Source organism: Aspergillus multicolor (genome assembly GCF_047715735.1).
Source record: "Aspergillus multicolor strain CBS 133.54 unplaced genomic scaffold BDW74scaffold_41, whole genome shotgun sequence".
NCBI lineage: Eukaryota > Fungi > Ascomycota > Eurotiomycetes > Eurotiales > Aspergillaceae > Aspergillus > Aspergillus multicolor.
This window is the reverse complement of record NW_027395992.1, coordinates 15,845-37,268: the sequence shown is the minus strand read 5'-3', so window position 1 is coordinate 37,268 and position 21,424 is coordinate 15,845. Positions and strand designations below refer to the sequence as shown.

The window sequence follows — 21,424 nt, the reverse complement described above, 5'->3', positions numbered from 1 at the left end:
TCCAAGCCAACACTTTACAATGCAAAGTGAAGGCCAGGAAAGATGGGCAGGGGAATGTTCGAAAACGCAATTGGAAGGCCGGGCCTCCTACAGGCCGTGACAGCATACTCTGAGGAAGCTGCACTTCATTCACTGCAGGTGCCACCACAATACCATAGTTAGGAAGGAGCCTTACTAGTACCACCTCAACGCTCATCTCATCGCAAGTACTTGGCAGTGACTGCCAAGTCTCTAGGCCCAGAAGTTCAGGAACAGGGCAAATCACAGTGCAACTACGCTGCCATGGCGCTAAACATGAACCTATGGAGTGACGCACATTCACCACCAAGGACGCTAAGTGAAGCCCCAAGATGGCCAAGACTGACATGGCCCCATGGAATAGCGGCCTTGGACCCTGAGCAGTGAAGGGAAAGAGGCTCGTGCGGTGAAATTAGGCAGGCGCCATGTCTTCTCCCGGACTTCTCCTGATGCAGTTAAATTGATTGCTTGTCTTCTTTCAGTTCTTGTCCTTCAACCTATCCACCCGGAAGTATTCGTACTTTATGGTGACCATCACCTGCATTGAACCATGCGAGCATCTCAACTGGTTCTAGCCGCCGGCTTGGCTGTTGCGAACTGGCCTCATGGTGAGCTCCATACGCTCCGTCGCTGAATCTGTGCCGGATAAACTGATTTGTTTGCTCAGCGATCCTTGCAAAAGAATGCAATACAACCCCAACCCCTGACGCAGGAACCAACGAGCCGATCCTGCGCGTCTCAAGCCTTGATGACCTTGCTACTTTGGATGGATGTACCTCGCTGACCGGGCACATCGTGATCAACTACGACTATGATGGCGACTTTATTCTCAATGGTGTCACGTCTATCAGCGGAAATCTTACTACTAGTGCACCAGCTGATAACCTTGGCCTGGTTGAATTGCTCGATCTCACCGACGCGGACAACATTTGGCCGACTGCTCTTACCAATAATATCCATCTCCCCGAACTCGAGCGCGCAGGAAGCATCGACCTCGTTCAGGCCTCGAGCAGTGGAGAGATTGATCTGGGAAAGCTCACTGAGGCGGATAATGTGAGAATCTTGGGAAGTTGGACTACGTAAGACAATCATCTATGTTGAGTTTTTATACGGTCGCATTGCCTGACATATGATTTAGCATCAACCTCTCATGCCTGGAAACAGTCGCCGATGAAATCTCCATCTGCGGCTCCCGGGACTGCGGGCTCTATCCCGACGAAGAATTCCCGTACCTAGACGTCGACCTGCCATCCCTCAAGAGTGCGAATCGGTTCAATGTTGCAGGGACTATCAAAACGTACCAGACTTAGACACTACCTTCCTTCCTACGTTTCCTCCCAAGCTAACACAAGACACAGTGTATCGGTCCCATCCCTCGAAATCGTTGGCACCAAGAACCTCGACCCGTTCACCAATAGGTCCTCAAGCATAAGCCAGAGCCTACGTCTCAATATCCAGAACGGCGAGTTCAATCTAGAGTTCGACGCACCGAAGCTCCGCACAATCAACGGGTTCCTGGAAGTCTACGGCGCGATATCGAAACTGAGTCTCGGCGCCCTCGGCGAAACAAACGCAGGCGCTACATTCATCGCGCGCGCCCCGCTGGAGATTTACTCGACCATCAAGACCGCGGAGTTCTTCTATATTTGGGGCGAGCTTGCTAGGTATGCCTTCTATCTCTCTTGCCCACATGTCTTTGCGTAGAGTAGACAGGATTGAGGCTAACATGTCTGCTGTGCTGTGCTTTAGTATTGAGCTTCCCAACTTCACTGACCTTGGCGCCGTTGACCTATCCTACGAGGAGAAGATCCCCTGCAACAACACCCTGTATAAACTCTGGGATACCATCCATGTCTCTGGCGGCTCGGGGGATGAGATGAGATGTGTTCGACCTGATGGCGAGGTGGAAGAGCTGGAGGGAGATACAGGAGCAGACGGCGATAGCCAGGATGAACAAGAGGATGGCCCTGCAAGCACCAATGCGAACAGCAACAACAATTCAGAGAGTGATCAGAACGGCCAGGACGAGAGCAACCAAAATGATAATGACGAGCTTGATACCGATACCGATGCCAGTGGCAGTGGCGGCGGCACGAGTACGGAGAGCCCTTTAAATACCACAAACAACACCGACGAGGCTGGAGCCTCTCAGACAGATATCACCGGCGGTAATGCAGCTTATCAAGTGCACGCGCTGTCGTCTACCTCTACTGCATGGATTAGTCTCATCATTCTGGGTGCGACTTTTGCTCTACATTAGTGAGGCTCCTTTCCGACGATCATTGCACTGATAGCTGGGATACACACTCAGACTGTGTATCAACCTTTTGTAGCTAGTTTAAATCTATGGAATGACGAATATGACTGCGATCATGACTCTTGCGTTAATGGCATCATCGGGCTTCTGTAAAGGTCCGGGAGAAACCTTGAGTAAGAGGCATTGAGCTTTCATGCAGATGGCTCATGAAATCGTATATGTAGATATGCATGAAAAGTACGCTCATTTGAGGTAATCGCAGACGCCAAGTATGGTATTTCGAATAATTGAGATGGGGGGCGTGTCTTAGATCTCCTGCCCAGGTGGTTGGAAGTAGTGTCGAGCAATGCAACATAGACGGCAACCAATGGGAGTTTTCTGAACAGTTCGAGACGCTGCATCGGTGTGCCCAAACTGGTGTTCTTCAAACCTTAGGCTCCAATGCTCCATGCCGTACGGACACGGCCGGATATACACCTTGCTCAGCAATGCTGGAATCGCAGTGCCCTCGAGAGTCCCTATCCATGCCACAATGACTGACGCTATGGTAGAGTTGTGATTATCAGACGAGTAAGGGAGTAAACATGCATCCCGTCCGTCCTGCCCTGTAGCGACTAGCGAGGGGAAATATCCAATATAACATCAAACGGAGAGTCATCAGCTGAACAAATGAGTAGCCGATACAGCCCGGCAGCTCTATGCCATTACGATGCGTCAATGCGTCCAACTCGAGTAGCTCATCATCACCCCGCGATAGCAGGATACGCAATTTCCGCGACAGCCTTCCCCCGACAAGCCGCCAGAATCAGTCCCCCAAACGGCGAAATCCCATGCACAATGCCAGCCTCCAACATACCCGAGTACTGATGTAGCGAGACAATACAATCCGATGAATCCTCTGTCTGCTCCATCCCAACCGAATGCGGGTCGCCATCCCACAAATCCGTCCGAATATCAAACGGCAACGAATCCACAAACGGCGTGCGGACAGAATAATTCCTCTTCTGGAGCGAGTACACGCTGCGCAGCATGAACGCTACTATGATCGTCCGCCGGACGCTCTCGGCGAAGAGCCATGCGCGGCGCGGAGGAAGCGTGCTCGGTAGCTGGATGGGCGCTTGCTGGTACAGTTTCTGCCCGAGGGATAGGAGCATGGTACTCGTTGTCTCTGAGTAGGGTACATCTGAGCCCTCTGTTGCGATGAGCATGCATTGCGCGAGGACGAGGGCTTGTGCGGAGGCGAGGGTGTCGGTGAAGTTTGTTGTGCTGGTGGTGGTGATGCGTTTGTAGTGGTAGACTATCTTTTGGCGGAGGAGGGAGAGGAATGTGCTTGTGTCTTGGGCTTGTGTGAAGAACTGGCAGAGGGTGTGGATGTCGCGGATGGGCGGTGGAAGGGTGCCACTCGTGCTTGCACCGCAGGGCCAGAGCTCGGGGTGGATGAAGTGGGTTTTAAGATCTCGGGCGAATGTCAATGGTAATGAAGATACGCCGGTGACGAGGAAAGAGATGATGCTGGACTCGTAGCCTTTGGGGATCTCTAGGGCTAGAGGGTGGTGGATTGTGAGCTCGGGGGCTCTATGTGGACCTCGAGTAGACGCCATCTCCATTCGACGGCGAGATCTCGGTATATTCCGTGCTGGAGCTGTGACGAGCTTCCCCGCGGGGGTATCTGGCTCCCTAGTGAGAGGCACATTTGCGTATTCGCAGTTCATCCCCCGAGTCTGGCATCTGGTGCAACGTGGCCAGCGCTGGTCGCAGCGGCGCTTGCCCCGAGCGCAAGTTTGACAAGCTCTGCGGAGGGTCTGAGGTTGAAAATTGGATGCCGTCATCTGTAGGTGGCGCAAGGTGATATTGGGGGTAGTCTAGGGAATGAGTCCAAAGTTGCTTGCAGAACTTCGGGTGCAACGCCGAGAGACAGGAGAAAATCGGCGATATCGGGGATATTTGTCAGCTGCATGTGGACCCACTCTGGCTGCGGAGACTAAACCTAAAATGTCTTCAAGTGCGGGTCGACCCGATCTATAGTCGCCGAGGTTCCAAGCGATCGGGATGGGTGAGAGTATGGTGAGCTGTAGGAAGACTGACAGGGTTGATGGTAAGAAGGAGTTGAGGTCGTGATACGACAGTACCTATGTAGGTAAGGAACTCTTGGAGACTCGATTAGAATTAGAAGGTGCAACGAAGAAACAAACGTTGAGGAAGGCGCGACCATGTTCCTGCCGTACCTACGAGAAACAAAGAAAAATGGTCTGCTAAGTGTGGATAGTTGAAAGTCTCAAGATACGACAATTCTGAATATGTATCCTCAATGCAAGACTAATTCTCTACCGCAAAAACTGCTTAATCAAACCCGTCAACATCCTCGTCATATCCGCATAAAGCTCCTGACGCTTAACCTCAAACGCCTCATAGATATCCTTCGCAGAACCAACAGCAACCTGCTCCTCGCCCTTGCTCAGACGCTCCCAAACCTCTTCCACAAACTCATTAAGAGGCATCCCAATCAAATGCCCATCCTTCAAATCCGGCTGGTGCTTCGTATCATGCAGCTCAGTCTGCACAGCAGGCGGATAGATCTCAAGGACCTTGACATCACCGGGACCCTCAGAGAGTTGCGTGCGGAGCGCAAGAATAAAGTGGTGCAGGGCGGCCTTGGACGCGCCGTAATTGGGGCAGCGCATCATCGGGACGAGGGCCATTTGGGAGGTTGTGAAGAGGAGGGCGGTTTGCTTTTTCTGGGACTGCAGGTGGGGAGTGAAGGCGTGGGCTAGGTACACGGCCGAGGTGTAGTTTGTTACGAGCTCCTGGTTGAAGATGGAGAGGTTGACAGTTTCGGGCTTGGAGAAGTCGAAGGGGCGCTGGATGCCGCTGTTGATGAAGATTGCGTCGATGTCGGGGTGGGCGGAGAGGACTTCGGTGGTGAATTGGGGGATCTAGGTTGTCAACTAACATTGCTTTACGTATGTAAATGGTTGGTGGAGTGGAAGAGGGGTCGTACCGTGTCCAGCTTTGTCACGTCAAAGACCTTGCTTGTCACCTTGTCACTGCCATGCTGGCGAATGAACTCTTGCAGGTTCTCTTCCCGGCGACCGGAGATCACGACAGGGATCTTGTTCTCGACGAGCTTGGTTGCAAAAGCCCGACCAATACCGGAGGTAGCACCGATGACGAGGACTTTGTTGTAATCAAAAGGCATGATGAAGTACGGGTTCAGATATAGGAAGCGATGAGAAACGAAACAAATGCTAGGTCGAGCGGGAAGACCCTGCCTTTATACGCGTACGGGACTTGATCGCTGGCAAGAGAGAAACTTCGGGAACCTGAGAGTAACCAATTCGCTGCGCAAATGGTTAGCAATCTACAATCCTGGTCCTGCATCTATAAAATCCATCGATGCGGAGTCTAATCCTAAAGCGGCTGCGGGGACCCGGTGGGCGAGCCGGAACTTAACCTTATTCTTCCTACGATCTAATTAAACGACCGTAGTGACGATCCTATGAGGTAAACTGTCCTACCTACCTAAAAGGCCCCGTCAGACCTATCTATGCTAGAGCATACCGTTGGGCTAGGCGCTCGAGGGCAGATTGTGAAGCGGAAACATTCTAGGACATGCTCCAAAAAAAGATTATGCATCAACGAAGTTCTTCATTCCATTATTGTAAACAATCTAAGCAACTAACAACCCCGCGTCGTATACTACCTAGCGTACAATCGCTAAGGTATATAGCAAAAGATCATCTTAAGGCGTCTCCTCAACCCGATAAACCAACTTCTCCCCACTAACCTTATCCTCCTTCAGCAACTTCAACCCCTCGATAACTCCCTTGAGACCTTCCTTTCCAACCTTAGGGCGATGCACCTTAACCTGTCCGGACCCAAGCAGCCCCTCCGCAATAACCGCAAACTTCTCCGCGAACGCCTTGTCCTCCGGTTTTGCGGGGTACGGCGTCTGGCCAAACATAAACTCCTCGCCGACAACAGTGTAGCCGAGTGTCACGCGCGAGCGCACGTTCTCACGGTCAACCTTCACTGACAACAGAGCGCTGTACTCGCCGCCAGCTGTGGAAATCGCCTGCTCGCAGAACTTGGCGCTGGGCTCGAGGGAGATCGTATCGAAAACGAGACGGAGCTTGTCGTTCGTGCTCTCGCGGATCTTCTTCGCGGAACTGAGATCCTTGTAATCGTAGACCTCGTCGGCACCAAGTTTCTTCACAAGATCAAAGTTGTGCGGGCTGCAGGTCGTAATCACTTTGTAGCCCGAAAGCTTCGCAAACTGAATCGCCAGCGTTCCTGTCGCCGTCGAGCCACCGTAGATAAGAATAGGCTCACCATCCTTAGACGGAGCCTCCGGCAAACTAAGTCCTAAGGATTGATACAGCCCCTGGCCAACGGTCATAATGCCCACACCCAGCGTCGCCGCCTCCTCAAAGCTCAGGTTGTCCGGGATGCGAATCTGAATATCGCCCTTGGCAACGATATACTGAGCGAATGCGCCGTCTTCGGGTTGAACAGCGTTACACCCGTGCACGAACCCAGCGACGCGATCGCCTTTCTTCCATTCTTTCTTGACGGCGGGCCCGACTTCCTCCACGACTCCGGCGTAGTCACACCCGACGAGCACGCCCGGGGGCGCGAGGTACGCAATGTGCTTCCAGTCTGTGGGGTTGAGGGCGACGGCGACGGTTTTGATGAGGATGTAGTCGTCGCGGAGGGTGGGAAGGGAGCGGTCAGTGACGAGACCCTCTTGTTTGGGAGAGGTGATGATGACAGCTTTCTGCGTGGACATCTTGAACAGTGTTGTTGTTCTTGTGGTGGTTTAGTTGCTGGGATGGATGGGATGATGGTGTTGGGGAGTCCATGAACTGGGGATACCGGGCGGCATTTATACGGCGTCAAATGACGAAATGATATCCACCTCCCGAGGTCAAAGGCGGATGGATTACAAATGCGCTTGCGAGTGGGACGCTTCGATTCTTTGTTGTTCGGTTCTGGCGGAGTCCAGTCCTTGCGCGGAAGGTGGATCTTTGCTGTGCAGTGCACAAAATCGTGATTAATGATCAGCCCGTGGAGTGTGGATCTCGTCATTCCTCCATGTTGTTCTTATATCGGGGCTATGCTCGACCATTCAATGGTTCATTGTTTACACTTCTTAGAGTATAGGATGTTGTGTAACTGTCCCGTTTCCAAGTTCGTTCACTGTTGTAGATCCCTGAATACCGCCCCGAATCCCGTACTCTCCTACCGAGTCTATCCTCCTTGGGTAAGTCAAGAGTGTTGTCCTGCAATGAATCGAAAACAAGCGCCGCACTTCTTGCTTACAGATCGGTGCCAAGCGGTGGCAATGGCGTCAATCTGTATGGATTCATCCATGATTTCTAATCAGAGCGCCCTATTTAACTACTTCACCTTATGATCTCGGCCGATTCAAAACGCCTTGCATGCCACGATGGAGTATATACTGGATTTTTAATACGAAGTTATACGCATACGCGGTTCTGCTTGCGTTAGGGCTGACGGATTTACTTCGTATTTACGCTGTGCTGGGCGATGGCTTACGGTTCCCAGCTGCGGATGTCACCATTGGCGGCATCCGAGCGCCTCAAGTCGTGTTTATAAGCAGACTTTCAAGTTTCAAGTTAAGTCCACTTTCTGGCAGCTGAACTTTTGATATAGCCTAAATGATATGAATTAGGTTTGGGCCTCAGGGAAGGACCTGCGGCCGCCGGGCAACGATTTATGATGTGACGGTGTACCATACCTAGGTATATTAGTGCGGCCAGTCCGGCAACCGTATACCTCCTATATTTCTTAGGGCTAGCTCCCTTTGACCATGCAATGTAAATATATGTATGGTATCTTCAGTATCATTTTTAACACCCTACCGAAGTCCTAGCACCAATGCTATTATCTATCTACCTGCATGCTCCTGTGTCGGGGTCATATAGTTATACATTGGCCTAGAGAGGTACTATAGGTCGATCAGATAGAAACTGTTCTTCCAAGACCGCGTATTTCTGCCCCCAATGGAGAATTGAACATGGGAGGTGTCTACTGCCCGTCAAGTTATATGGAACTGCCCACAGACCGTACTATATCAATACACGGCTGGAGGATGAACTGCAGAGCGTTCTCTGGCGGCAGCATAATTGATGTTGCGTGCTATTACCATCCGGGCCATGGAGGCAGCGGGGTGACACAGGACACTGGAGTAGTTAGGTACCGTAGTACCTTATATACGCCCGGAATATTTTATACAGCTTTCAGAAGATACTTAGGTATGGTTTAATGTAGGGTATCATTTCCATGTATATATACAAGCGGTCCCTATACGGGATCTATACCCATACCTTGAAATCGTAAATTAGATCTCGCCGATTCAATCTATATTCCAAGCCCCTCCCATCTCCCCGGCTAGTTTACATAATATCATAGGAAAACCTAGAAGTAAATCGTTTCCTCCGGCTCCCCATACAAAACGCTCCCCGTCCCCGGCTCTATAACAATCCCCCGTTCAACAAGCTCATTGACAAGGTTAAACACCATAAGATCGCACCCATGCGGCGCGATAATGTCCACTGCGACGGGGAGGTACTCCTCGCGCAGCGTGATTGTTGAGTTGTAGCGTGCTTGGCCGACTATTCACGCGTGCACCGTTAGTATAATGTTCATAATTGTAATTTGGGGGGCTATTTGGAAGAGAGGGAATGGCATACCAGGAACAACCATATCCGGCACACCAGCCATATTGGAGATCCGGGCTGAGGAGAAGCCGAGCGGGATGTCGGAGATGCTGCACAGAACCAATATGGTTAGCCGTCGAGCGGGGAAGGTGTATTGGAAGGGGGAGAAAGGGAAGGGGACGCACTCGCGATAGACATTTCGATACGTTGGCGTCGCGGCCGTGCCGACATACAGCACAAGACTATCGGCGCACCTCTCTTCATCAAAGACCTGTACCGTGGAGTTCCACCAGCCCTTAAAAATCTCCTTATTGTTCAGCTCAATATCAAGCTGTTCGTCTGGGTAGGTCAGACCCCAGTTCCATCGGCTAAGAGGGACAGGGTCGATGAAGGGGCGGCGGCCGTTGTTGGCGGCTGCGTAATCATCATAGAGCTTTGCGCCGATGCGCGAAAACTGCTGCTTTGTGATGAGGATGCCGTAAGTGAGGTTGAGGAGAGTGGTGAGGGTTGTATTCTCAGATACGGTGGGGGGCTTTGTGCTCTCCCAGAGAGCGTCGTAGTCAAGTGGTGAAACGGTCGCATTCCCAAGGAATGTCTTAAGCTTGTGCAGGAAGCTTAACAAGACGCGGTTTGCCTCCGTGCTTGTATCCGTGGGAAAGTCGATCGTCTTGATGGCCTTGGGGTACTTTGTGTACGACTTCAGCCCGGCAGGGGCATAGAGGACTTCCGACGCACTCTGCCACAGCTTCGCATCGCGCGTCAGGAACCCCGCTGTATCGAGCGCCGGCGACATGGGCATAACCCCATCCAGGCTCACAAGATCAAACGAAGGCCTATTCCCAAAGCACCCGTTTACCTGCGACGGGTTGCGGATCGAGCCGCCTGTATCACTGCCAATCGCGATATCCAGCCAGGGGTACGCGCCGATTCCGGAACCAGGGCCAGAAGACGACGAGCTGGGATCCTGGTACCCGTCGCCGCGAGCGTTGAAGGGACTGTGGTAGTCCACCCAGTCGGCGGTGGCTGTCTCGCCGTTCGCAAATTGCGAAGTCTTCATTTTTCCCACTATCACGGCGCCTGCGTCAATGAGCGACTGGATGCTGGGGGCTGTGGTGTTGGCGGCGGGGTACATGTCGTAGTAGGCGCGGTTACCGCAACCGGTTTTGACGCCCTTAATGTCGTAGAGGTCTTTTACGCCGAGGCGCACGCCTGCGAGGGGTTTCTCTGCGGTTGGAGTGTAGTAGAGGCGCGAGGGGACGCCGATGGTTAGGGATTCGTAGCCTTGCAGGCTGGCCGGGAGGACGTCGTAGGTGTTGTTTCCTGTTGCAATCAGGCCCTGCGTGAAGGAGCCCATGACGTCCGAGTACAGACGGTAGGCTTCGTAGACGGCGCCGGTGGTGGTGTCGAGGAAGTACGGGCCTGAAGGGAGGTCGTTAAGGTCTGTCCTATTGGTTGCGGTCTGGGCGCTGTAGGGGGCACTGTGGCCGAGGAAGTTGGTTTTCCATGATGCGGGCGGGGTGATGCCTAGGATTGGGGCGTTGTGGGTGCCGTTGTATGTGATGTAGATGTCTACAGGGGTGTTAGCTCTGGGTTCGAATATGATATGGTCACTGGATGGGGTGCGTACTTTGCAGGAAATCTGTGCTGAAGACGTCGTCGGTAGAAGCGTAGAGATTGACCAGGTCCCGGACTGCTGCGGTGCTCAGGTTGCGTGCATCGCTTCTGAACACGGTCAAAGGCACCAGATCATCTTCATCTCCGTGCCCTAAACCCTGTTTTCCAATCTGGAGAGTCGTGACAACCCTCGGAAGCACGTAATATGTATTCTCGCCCACCGCAATCGTCTGGCCCTTGAAGGTGACGGCTTCGACGGCACTCGACAGCAGCGAGAGCGCGGCCGCAAGACGTACCGGTAAGCGTGCAGAAACCATGCCTCTCTTTCCCTGTCCTCGAGCCTCGGGGTGACGGGTGACGGTATGGTACCTGCATGGCGGAAGAGCCCGGCTAAATAACTTTTCCACGAGGCTGAAGCTGGAGAGGTGTAAACAGGGAACGGAGATAAGAATCGACGCTGATATGCATTGTAGCGGTCAAAGCAGGACCTAATTTGCTGGTGAGCAGAAATGTGGGGAATTGGAGAGTCAGTTGGAGTTCGCATGAAGATAGGATCAGCTCTTATCTAATGACACGATAAGAATTGGATAAGATCGAGAGACCGGGAGTTTACGAGGTGCCGAGTGGATCTTATCAGTATACCAAGGGTATGGTTGGTACCAGAGTCTGCAAAAGTGCGAAATTGAGCGAGGGTTTGGCTCAAGTGCCCAAAATATATATTTTGTCTGCGAAATCCTCGTGGAAGCGATACCACCGCTCGGCAGCACAAAACTCGATTACAATCGAACAGGAACAACCCCATTACATGTGTCCGATGGGATTGTATAATTGTCTGCACATCGTCCGAATCAACCATCGACCATGTTCGTACCGTGAAGACCAGACGAATCGACAGCCACCCCCATTTAATGGTCTGTTTACAGACCGCGAAGACACCGTTGGTAGCTGATGTTATTGAGTTATTGAGGGCTTGGAATGGTGCACAATATACCAAAACACCACACTATCTCAGTGGCACTATACGCTCAGTACATGCTGTCTCATGCAGAGAAATACATACCTCGTTGCATATTTCGGATGTTCTGGATAACCGCCTGATGATACCCCAGGTAGGGCTCCCTTTAAAGCAACCGATTCACCATGCCCTGGGAGAACCTGGCGAGAACCCAGCTTGACGGTTGAAGAGCCCAGAGACCATGATATGCCTCCTAGTTAACTAGACTCCCAAGTACTCAAGTACTTGGTATATATCGTAGTCATCGTGGTACAAAGGTAATCGGACAAGGCGGTGCCACAGGGGCCAGTCGACAGTACCATCGTCATTTCACCCATTGCTTTGCAGGCTGTGTGATTTAAGTCTCGGGAATCCTCCCTCACCGACAGACTCTAGATTACCCTAGCCTGGCATAGGCAGCTTTGATCTGTGCTTAACCGAGTCCGTGGTCGCGGGCCTCGCAAAGGGCACTACGGCCTAGACACCCGTCCAATCGTATTGCTGCGCTTTTATATTGACAACTGACAAGACGTGCTTGTTCAAGGTGCAATCTCCTTCTTGTATATATGGTAATAGGCCGATCCTAGCAGAGTAGTGGGCCCTATATCCGGTGCGAAAGTCCTCGCCGAATACCGCCGTATATGCATGCTAACGCGCGGTTCCCAGGACAAAGGCCCAGCTGAAACCTGAAGGAAAGGGCTGTCGCGGAAAAAAATCCCGTCTCTGCAGGTTCCCTGTTCGTGGCTGAATAGTGTGCTGGTAGTTGCAACTACGACAATGCGGCGGACCACCCCGCAGCTGCTGGCGCAGTGCTTCAAGGCGAAGGAGGAGCGGTTTAGTGCGATTGAGGGGAAGTTTCGGGAGGTGTGTGAGGGGTCGGCGCATCCGAAGAATGAGACGCTGGTGTTTCTGTCGAGTCGGAGCAACTAGGGTAGGGTGGTTGTGGGCTTGGATGGTTACCTGTGGGATCCAGTGGTCGTTCTTACCATACTTCAATGTACATAACATGTTTCGCCGTGTCTAGAAGCTTGCAGTTGCAGGTGTGAGATACAGTACCTGCGTAGCTTTGTGCGCTGCTTGTACATACCGTCCCTTCCATAGCAATGAAAATTTGGTTCGATTAGGTACCTTAGGTAGCTCACCTGTAGAAGTCACTGTAGACCCGGTAAACGGGGAAGAGTGGAAGGTCAACTGAGGGTTTGTGATACACCAGGAAGAGTTGTTGGTCTTTCCATCACATTCCATTATAGGTACCTAGGTACCTATGGCGGACCTGAAAGAAGAGAAAGGGGTAGATGTGTTCGACATAGACACTCCTACAAAGCTATAGTATCGAGCAATGTGGTTACAGGTAAGCTACTCGGCCTGCACCAGAGCAGCCACATAAATGCTTTCAAAGGGAGACTGCTTGATTCGAAGTATTTCAACCCCGTCCAGTTGATTCAAATTGTTCCATGGGTAAGGTACTCATGGTAAGTTCAGCAGCTGGGCCCATTTTTCGCTGGATGAGTGTGGCTGTGTGCGCTCGATGTCTCACCGAGTGATATTACTAGACTGGTGGTTTTTCGCTTTCAAGTACTGTCGATCAATGCTCTCAAGAAGCGAGAGGATGAAGAATGGAATATCCTTCGCGGACGTGTTCGGGGCGGGTCTATTGGGGCATTGACTGAAATGATGGGAATTGGGATTATTCGAGATCTGCAGCTGCTGTGATGAGCGCGATCCACTTCTCCAGGAGAGGGCACTATGGATTCTGATCTACCAGATCTAAGCCTTTGCTGAGCAGGGAAGGGTCCGGGGATTAGGTAAATGGCCATGACATCAACGTGGAAGATCTCTTCACCAAAGACTTATAAACCCCTCAGGTCCTCCTCTGCCAGTCTGTCTGCTTTCTCGTCACCCGTGGTCCTGCAACCGCATCTTCCAGTTTATCAACTTCTTCCTTAGCCTGCTCTTGCCCTCAAAACCCTACTATCCTACCATACCATACCCATACCATATCCATCCACACCACCCACCATGGTCCAAATCAACTGGCTCCAGCTTTCCTTAGCCCTGTCCTCCCTGGCCACCAGTACAACCGCCACGGCCATCCCCCTCTCCAAGCGCGAAAGCGGGCTCAAATGTCCCACGCAAGACCAGTGCACAGCATACTACACCACTGGCAGCGCCCAATGTTCCTCGGGCTACGAGCGCACCTCACTTGAAGCTAATGGCGATCCTCGCGGTTCCTACTGCGAGAAAGCCTGCGACGAAAGCGAGAAAACCGCCTGCTCTGGCGACAAATGCGCCTTTACCTCCAGTGAGTGCAATCTTTTCCCAGGAAACAGCATCTGCGGACAGGCGATGCAGTTTTGCGGCACGCCCATCGCCATGCCTAAGGATAAGTGCAATACGAGGAACCTGGATCTCCCCGAGGCCGTGGTGTACGACGACGCAAGCGGGACGTGTTCGGTTGTTGACATCGGTGAGAAGACGTACGAGCTTGATGTGCGTGTTGGGAAGGACGACGCGACACTGACACTGCATCTTTATTTGGGCTGTGCACATCTCTCGGCTTCGGCGCTGGGTGATCTGCGCAGGGTTAATCTGTACCGGAATCTGCTTCTTTATGGCTGGACCTGTAATGGGGGTGGGATTCATGATAAGGGGGACTTTGATTCGAGTGTGCCGGATATTCAGACGCATTGCTTTAGGACTAGGGCCGATCAGTTTAAGCTGGTTGAGGAGCAGTTTCAGAAGAGTTGTGAGGCGGCGCAGGGGCATGGGGACCAGAAGCCGGTATTTTCTTCGCGGAGGGAGAATTAGGTCTACTGTACGGACCTTTTGCTGTGGTATTTCGTCAAGGAAAAGTTTAGGTTGCTACCTTAGTGACCTGGTGAGGGATTTCCGGGCGCATTTGTACTGGTTTTGTCCCTGGAAGATTAGGGTAATAATGTATGCCAAAGTATCTTGCATGACGAGGAATAATCTCAATTCTTGGTGGGTGATCGTGAGCTACAATGGTTCTAGCATGTTTAGTGAATGCAAAGATGGTATTTATGGTTGTTGGGTAACTGCTGCGTCTACTAATAGTGCTCAGGGTGCTCGCGCATGAGTCAGGTCGGTGACAGCTAGTTGTATGGAATACCTGCTCATGATATGCAAAGGGCTATCGTGCTAATTCTTATATGACTCCAGGAAAGCCTTACAAGGCATAGCCATGAGGTTGACCTGCTTCTTAATTCAGATTCTACGTACTTGACATGATCACCAGATTATAATATTCATATTGTAAATATACAGGCAGCAGTAATAGAAACACAGTCAACAATCTCTTTAACGCTTAGTCCCAACCACCCACAACAGCCTTCTTCCTTGCGTTAACCAGACCACGGCCTATTGCTCAAACGAACAAACAACGGGCGCGGCCTCCCTTTCCGCAAGGCGTGCATTCCTATTCTCAATATATTCCCTCTTCGAAGCACATCCAGCATCAGGTCCAACACAAACAAGGCGACTATAACATTGTCAGCATAAACTACTCATCGCAACGACCCAGTAGCGGAGAAGAAGAGTGGTATAAGAGCAACATACTCATCCTCAAAAAGCCTGTCGCACGCCCCGCCGGGGCAGAGCTCGTCGCCCATCAATTCTTCAACGGTGGAGAACTGGTTGTAGATGTCCTCGTAATTGGGTACCAGCGAGGCGATTCCGCCCGGCACGGTCTTGTCGTATGCAGCGACGACGACTTCCTGCGCGAAGTTCTCGGCGTGGTCTGGCAAGGTGCTATGTTAGGGCTTGGGGAAGAATGTTGATGGGGGAGGGAGAGGTGTCCGCGTACTTGTTTGCGCGTACGCGTCACAGATATAGTCGTCTTTGTTGTACTCGTTTAGCCAGGCGTCGGATGCTGGGGATCGTTAGCATCCATAGGTAACATAGTGTACTATGAGATAAAACGGGTTGGAGTTGACGCACCCGAGTAATCCCCCGCAGAGGCATTGACCTGCGCATCGCGGATATGTCCAACCTCGTGGAACCAGAACCGGATGTAGGCGTACATGTCGCCTGTGTAGACGATGTCGCCGAGGTCGGTGCTGTCATTCCTTCTTAGCTCTTGTCCATGCGCCTGAGTTAGGGCATGGTCAACTCACAAGGTATAGGCCAGCAGCTGCCCATTGCCTCTTCCCGGAAACGCTATAACCCCTTTAACAGCTGCATCTTATTCATTCTGGTCATGATGGTTGCACATACCCAGCTGTGTCCTAACAAGATTCCTCATCCTAACCGGCAAGCGTCCAAAATTATCAATCATCTGATCCAGAGACAAGTCCGCCTCCTTGTGACGACACATCACCCACGGCCGATCGCAGTCCTCGTATGTTACGTTGAACACCTCCATGTCGTACGGGCTCACGTTCTCCGACTCTGCGACATCGTGGCAGCGCGCGGGGAGATACCCGTAGTCCCAGGCAGAGTATGTAGCCGGTGTAGGGTTGAGGTTGTTGTAGAGGTTCGCGTCCATTTGGTCGAAGGGGACGGCGGGGGACATGATGGGTTTGTCGAGTTGGGCGAGGGATAGGGGGAGAAGGGCTAGGGCTAGGGATGCCCATGTTTTGTGGGGGATGGTGAACATGTCGAGTAGCAGGAATTGATCAAAGAACAAAATTCAAAGCCTGGAGACTGCGAGAATGGACCTCACTCTGTGTTTATATCTTCAGCCGCGGGACGATCCAATTTCCACCAGCGTTAGGGCAGTGGGCCGCAGCCGCCAATGCGCTGTCAGTCGGGCCCTGAAGGATCTGCCATTTGAGCCCTTCTCCAATCAACGTGTTTTGGCCCCAATCTGCTGCGGTTCTGCAGGCTATAGCCCTAAGCTAGGGACACAGCCCTGTTCTTAGCACCGCTTGGCATTCAGGTACAGCCCCAACAAGGCCTATTGTCATGCAATCCATGGAGATGCTAGGCGGTATGATAAAAAGGACAGTCTTAAACATGTTGTAAAACCGTCCGTTGACCTCCTGGCATTCACTAGAAATTCCAATGCACTGATTAATGCCATACTAGGTACGTTTACATTTAAGCTCAGCTGGTGAGCTGTCCGTCTAAGCGCCAGCTTAAGTGGAACCACCCTGCCCTGCCATAATTTCGGCCGCTGTCTTATCTCCACATTTGAGATGCAGGGTTAGGACCCCAAATCAGACCGGGCTTTTAACGAGCGATTGCTGCCATTTATCACTCCCGCACCATTGCCATCCTTGCTGCCTTCCCTGCCGCCGTGGAGGCCACCGAGTGTACACTCTGCGCCCTGCTGAAGATACTTCTAGATATTTCCATGACAAGACGGTTTATCGAGAGGGTAGCGGCATATATGGTAAGTTTCTGGGGCACGGGTCAGCGAGGAGCTAAGGAGGGAGAAGGATGAACCGTACATGCAGGAGAATCTTACGAGAGATCCGGATGGAGAGAGGGTACCATAGGCCTGATAACCAAATACGATCCAAGAATAGGCAAGATCTCTATGGTATACTCCATTCAATATATCGATATTGAGTTTCCTGCCATACTGACCCAGACTCTTTGTGTTAATAGTCCACGTACGGTACAACGTTAGGATGGCGGAAGCATCAAACTTAGTAGATACCATAAAATCTAAACATGTCTAAATCCTCGCCCCCCTCCTCGCCAACGCCTCCGTCAACCCCAACAACGTATCCCTCTCAGCCGCACTGAACTCCCGCCGATCCGGTCCCCCACGACTCCCATCGCCCCCATTGCGACTGTTACTCCCCGTAAACAGCGTTTCGCGCGGCTGGTCGCGGTACTCGGTGTGGAACTTCCACTTTGCACTGAGTTCGGGGGACAAAGTGCCCGTGAACGCAGACGCGATGTATTTTCCGATGACGGGGAGAAATTTAAACGCACTGCCCACGTTAACATACCCTTGTTAGCACTCGTCCTATAGTAAGGGAAATTGGTAAAAAGGGGTAAAATAGAGAAAGGAAACTGGGTACGTACTGCCCCGTCCCCCCCGTCGCCACAAACAGATTCCTATACTCGGGATGAAAGTCGAAGATGAAGTCGCCCGTCGGCGTCTCGTTATACCAGCACAGACAGGTCTTTTCGAACCCGCGCTCTGCAATGTCCGGAAGAATCTCCCGTAGTCCAGCCTGAAGACGGTCCATTCCTTCCTGTGGTATGAAGTTTGCACGCTGCGGGATCGCGCGGCTGGGTGGCGCAGAGACGGATTTGTTCACGGACGAGCTGGAGAGTGTATACCCGAAGCTGTGGCACGCGACCTTCAGATACCCCGTTTTCTCGTGGGGTGGGAAACTGAAGAAGCCGGTGGACAGGTTGAATATGATAGGCAGGTCCTTGAGGGCCGTTACTTCAGCCGGCGTAAGCCGCATGAAGCCCACGATCTGTGCTGTTGCGACCATCGAGTTCCAGCTGGGAATCAGGCTTGCGGTCCAGGCGCCCGTGGCCAGGATGAACTTGTCGCCGGTGATGCGGCCGTCGTTGAGGGTGCGGACGGCGGTGATGCCCAGCTTGGCGGTGCTGTCTTTCTCGTGCTCGAGGTATGTGACGTGCCCGTGGGCGCCGGTTACAAAGGCCACGCCTGCCTCGATGCACCGGTCTCGTAGTCCTGCAATGGCGACGCCGGCGTCTGCCCATCCCGCGGCATCGTTATAGAAGCCCTCGAATTCCTCGCCTATGGGTCGTCTTGCGACCGCTGGGAAGCGCTGCTTCAGGGCATCGACGTGCTCGAGGTCATGCCACTCCAGACCCAGATCATCGAGAATCTTCTTCGTCTTGCGGATGAAGTCTGATCCCCCCGCTAGCCCGCCTTTCTTCTGGGACGTCCAGACGCACGGGCCCTGGTGGAAAGAGTCGGCGTATTCTGGTGTGTTCCAGAGATCGTATGCCTCTTTGCCAAGCTGTGCGTAGACCTTGTCGCCGTAGTCGAAGCGGATGACGCGGGAGATGTCGTTGCTGGATCCGTCGGGGACGGGCGGCATGTGTCTGTCCAGCACTGTGACGCTGTTGAACCCGGAGCTGGCGAGGTCGAGGGCTGTGGAGAGACCGAAGACGCCGGCGCCGATGATGATGACGCGTTGCGATTTGTCCATGGTTGTGGTGAGAGTGCGGAATGAGGATGGGGAAAGGTGAGAGGTGAGACGTCAGGATGGGAGAAGTGGGAGAGTCAATTGAGCTGTGTCCTTTTTTTTTTTTTTTTTTTTTTTTTTTTTTTTTTTTTTTTTTTTTTTTTTTTTTTAGGTATAGCTACAGCTATCTGTACATACTTGAAGCTCTAGCTATAGGTGAGCTTCGTATAGCTGCAGCTCCCCCGCAGTCTCTCCGGTCTCTCCGGTCTCTCTGGGTCTGGCTGGTCGGCTCGTGAACCGTGTCAGCCGGCTTGGCGTGATAAGCGCTGCTCGGTTCATGGGTCCGGTGCAGGTGGAAAGTTTGAGTTTGTTGCTCTTTGTTTGATGATGCGGTTTGCTGATCATCGATGAGAGTTGGAAGATAATGGTGTTGTGCTGGCGTCTTCCTGTTTGTTGTGGTGGGAGGAGGCGCATGGAGGGCTCGGCAGCCCTACCTCGCTATTATCAGTGCAGACTGGAACATTTGGGCTTCAAGATAGTTGGCAATTGGCTGGATAAGGAGTTCTGGGACTAGCTTTCCATCTCCGGAAGTCTTTTTTTTTTTTTTACTTTGCTATGCTTCCTCATTGTTATGGCTATCACCATGTGTGGCTTGAGGGGGTTACCGATATAGACAACGCCCACTGTAAAATTCAAGTCATCCTTGTCAGCACCTCAGAACTTGTCTATCGAAACTACATTCCCGCCGAAAGTGAAGATATTGCTCTAGAAGCACAGTCGAAGCTTAATTTCTGCAATGAATATCTTTGCCTTGGCGTAAGACAGTGGCCATAGCGCTGATTGTCTCTGTATGGACGCACCAAGTCACAGGACATGGGAATGTATACCCCTTTTCGACGTAGTATAGACGCATTCCTCATCCTTCACGTACCTTATCTCGCCACGAGGTCAAAGCTACGCAGCATGGACGTCGTGATACCCCAGCCCGGGCTATCGGGCACCTGCATCGGAGTTGACCCGGACGGTGAACCGGCCCACCTCTACCACCTGCAGAACGGTTGATAGGGCGGACAAACATCACGGCCCCGTCATCTGGTCTCTGAGACAGAGACAGTCACAGACAAAGAATTCACAGGCAGCTGAACCGCCTGACTGATAGGCGGACTGGTGGCGTCCGGAGTCCAGACCGTCCCGACGGACCAGTTCCATCATGTCTACCGAGTCTGCACGGATGGGCTATCGTCAATATGACTTGCCTTTGAGGTTGAGTTCATGGCTCAACACCAGAGACTTGACCCTATATAGAGGGCTTCGAGTCCGCGGACAAAGAAACAGACAACAACAGCAACAACCTCGACTCCAAAACAGCAAACAACCTTATATCTACTCCAGACACCCGTACCAAACCCTCTCCACCGAACCACAAACACAAAAGAAAGACACAATGTCCTCTCTCCTCAACTACCTCGGCCTGCGCGAGTCGCCTTCCTCCCCTTCTTCCACTCCCACAGGGGGAACCCGCGCCCTCCCGGCCTCCTGGTACACATCACAGGAAATGTTCGAGCTCGAACGGCGCGCGATCTTCAGCCGAAAATGGCTCATGACAACACACTCCTTGCGCCTCCAAAATGTCGGCGACTGGCTGCGCTACGAAGTTGCCGGCTTCCAATTCATCCTGGTAAAGGACCGCACCGGCACAATCAACGCCTTCCACAACATCTGCCGGCACCGCGCGTTCCCCGTCGTCACCGAAGAGCAGGGCTCATCCCGTATCTTCTCCTGCAAATACCACGGCTGGTCCTACGGGCTGAACGGGAAACTCGCGAAAGCACCGGGGTACCAGGATCTATCCGGGTTCGACAAATCCAAGAACGGACTCCTGCCCATCCACGTGCATGTCGACAACTACGGCTTCATCTGGGTGAATCTCGACGCGAACGAGACACCCGAAATCGCCTGGTCCGACGACTTCGCGAATATTGACCGCCAGCCACGAATGGACTACATCAACTGGGACGACTACGTGTACGACCACACGTGGGAGCAGGGCGGGGACTTCAACTGGAAGATCCTGGCGGATAATTATAACGAGTGCTACCACTGCGCGACGACGCACCCGGATATCCCTGACGTTGCGGACCTGAGCACGTACAGCGTCGACACGAAGGACGGCAGCATCATCCACGACGCGCACTCCAAGCCCGAGCAAATTGAGCGTGGCCTCAAGGTTGCAGCGACGTACTACTTCCCCAACGCGAGCATGAACGTCACGCCGAACTTCTTCTTCACGCAGCGGTTTGTGCCGATTAGTCCGACGAAGACGAGCATGCTGTACGAAGTCTACCGCAACAAGAACGCGAGCGACGAGGACTTTGAGCTCGTGAACAGCATGTACAAGCGGATCATGTCCGAGGATAAATACCTATGTGCGTATGCGCAACGGAATCTGAATGCCGGTGTCTTTGTGAATGGGGAGCTGCATCCGACGATGGAGAAGGGGCCGCTTTATTTCCAGAAGGTTGTGAGGGATCTGGTTGTGGAGCACTTTGAGAAGGAGGAGAAGGGGAATGGGGAGATTTGGCCCGCCAGACAAATCCTGCCCAAGGAGAGTGAGGCTGCTGAGAAGGATGTGCTGTTTTGTAAGGGGTTGAGTAAGTGTCAGGAAGTTGGGGGGCCCGGGGCTGGGGAGAGTTGTCTGGGGGCGCAGCCGGCGGCGGCGGTTGCTTGGTAGATTTGAGGCAGATGGGAATGGTAGAGGGATAGATACAGATTGTTT

The 21,424-nt window shown here is 52.5% G+C and overlaps 8 protein-coding genes across 8 annotated transcripts; 3 read left to right on the top strand and 5 right to left on the bottom strand.

The window, feature by feature from the left end:
* Positions 1 to 485: 485 nt before the first annotated feature.
* On the top strand, positions 486 to 2,372 carry BDW74DRAFT_103483 (uncharacterized protein). Its single transcript, XM_073721565.1, has 5 exons — positions 486 to 626; positions 686 to 1,097; positions 1,157 to 1,315; positions 1,377 to 1,682; positions 1,768 to 2,372. Exons 1-5 carry the CDS (start codon positions 569 to 571, stop codon positions 2,276 to 2,278), a joined length of 1,446 nt encoding a protein of 481 aa, XP_073578806.1. The 5' UTR covers positions 486 to 568; the 3' UTR covers positions 2,279 to 2,372.
* A 379-nt stretch (positions 2,373 to 2,751) lies between these two features.
* BDW74DRAFT_188656 (Zn(II)2Cys6 transcription factor domain-containing protein) lies at positions 2,752 to 4,126 on the bottom strand. Its single transcript, XM_073731785.1, has one exon. The coding sequence runs from the start codon at positions 4,102 to 4,104 to the stop codon at positions 3,019 to 3,021; it is 1,086 nt and encodes a 361-aa protein (XP_073578805.1). The 5' UTR covers positions 4,105 to 4,126; the 3' UTR covers positions 2,752 to 3,018.
* A 473-nt stretch (positions 4,127 to 4,599) lies between these two features.
* On the bottom strand, positions 4,600 to 7,061 carry BDW74DRAFT_188653 (uncharacterized protein; the record flags this gene model as incomplete). Its single annotated transcript, XM_073731784.1, has 3 exons — positions 4,600 to 5,208; positions 5,274 to 5,449; positions 6,056 to 7,061. The coding sequence occupies 3 exons, from the start codon at positions 7,059 to 7,061 to the stop codon at positions 4,600 to 4,602; spliced, it is 1,791 nt and encodes a 596-aa protein (XP_073578804.1).
* A 1,652-nt stretch (positions 7,062 to 8,713) lies between these two features.
* On the bottom strand, positions 8,714 to 10,886 carry BDW74DRAFT_171021 (uncharacterized protein; the record flags this gene model as incomplete). Its single annotated transcript, XM_073727247.1, has 4 exons — positions 8,714 to 8,910; positions 8,989 to 9,065; positions 9,141 to 10,524; positions 10,583 to 10,886. The coding sequence occupies 4 exons, from the start codon at positions 10,884 to 10,886 to the stop codon at positions 8,714 to 8,716; spliced, it is 1,962 nt and encodes a 653-aa protein (XP_073578803.1).
* Positions 10,887 to 13,582: 2,696 nt separating this feature from the next.
* BDW74DRAFT_183029 (uncharacterized protein) lies at positions 13,583 to 14,371 on the top strand (the record flags this gene model as incomplete). Its single annotated transcript, XM_073730404.1, has 1 exon — positions 13,583 to 14,371. One exon carries the CDS (start codon positions 13,583 to 13,585, stop codon positions 14,369 to 14,371), a length of 789 nt encoding a protein of 262 aa, XP_073578802.1.
* A 438-nt stretch (positions 14,372 to 14,809) lies between these two features.
* Positions 14,810 to 16,203, bottom strand: BDW74DRAFT_162353 (uncharacterized protein). Its single transcript, XM_073725942.1, has 6 exons — positions 15,797 to 16,203; positions 15,697 to 15,739; positions 15,521 to 15,639; positions 15,387 to 15,452; positions 15,140 to 15,320; positions 14,810 to 15,062 (listed from the first exon to the last, which is right to left on the bottom strand). Exons 1-6 carry the CDS (start codon positions 16,176 to 16,178, stop codon positions 14,942 to 14,944), a joined length of 912 nt encoding a protein of 303 aa, XP_073578801.1. The 5' UTR covers positions 16,179 to 16,203; the 3' UTR covers positions 14,810 to 14,941.
* A 1,001-nt stretch (positions 16,204 to 17,204) lies between these two features.
* BDW74DRAFT_188651 (NAD(P)/FAD-dependent oxidoreductase) lies at positions 17,205 to 18,751 on the bottom strand (the record flags this gene model as incomplete). Its single annotated transcript, XM_073731783.1, has 2 exons — positions 17,561 to 18,751; positions 17,205 to 17,466 (listed from the first exon to the last, which is right to left on the bottom strand). Exons 1-2 carry the CDS (start codon positions 18,670 to 18,672, stop codon positions 17,205 to 17,207), a joined length of 1,374 nt encoding a protein of 457 aa, XP_073578800.1. The 5' UTR covers positions 18,673 to 18,751.
* Positions 18,752 to 20,024: 1,273 nt separating this feature from the next.
* On the top strand, positions 20,025 to 21,379 carry BDW74DRAFT_188649 (aromatic ring-hydroxylating oxygenase subunit alpha; the record flags this gene model as incomplete). Its single annotated transcript, XM_073731782.1, has 1 exon — positions 20,025 to 21,379. Exon 1 carries the CDS (start codon positions 20,093 to 20,095, stop codon positions 21,377 to 21,379), a length of 1,287 nt encoding a protein of 428 aa, XP_073578799.1. The 5' UTR covers positions 20,025 to 20,092.
* Positions 21,380 to 21,424: the final 45 nt, after the last annotated feature.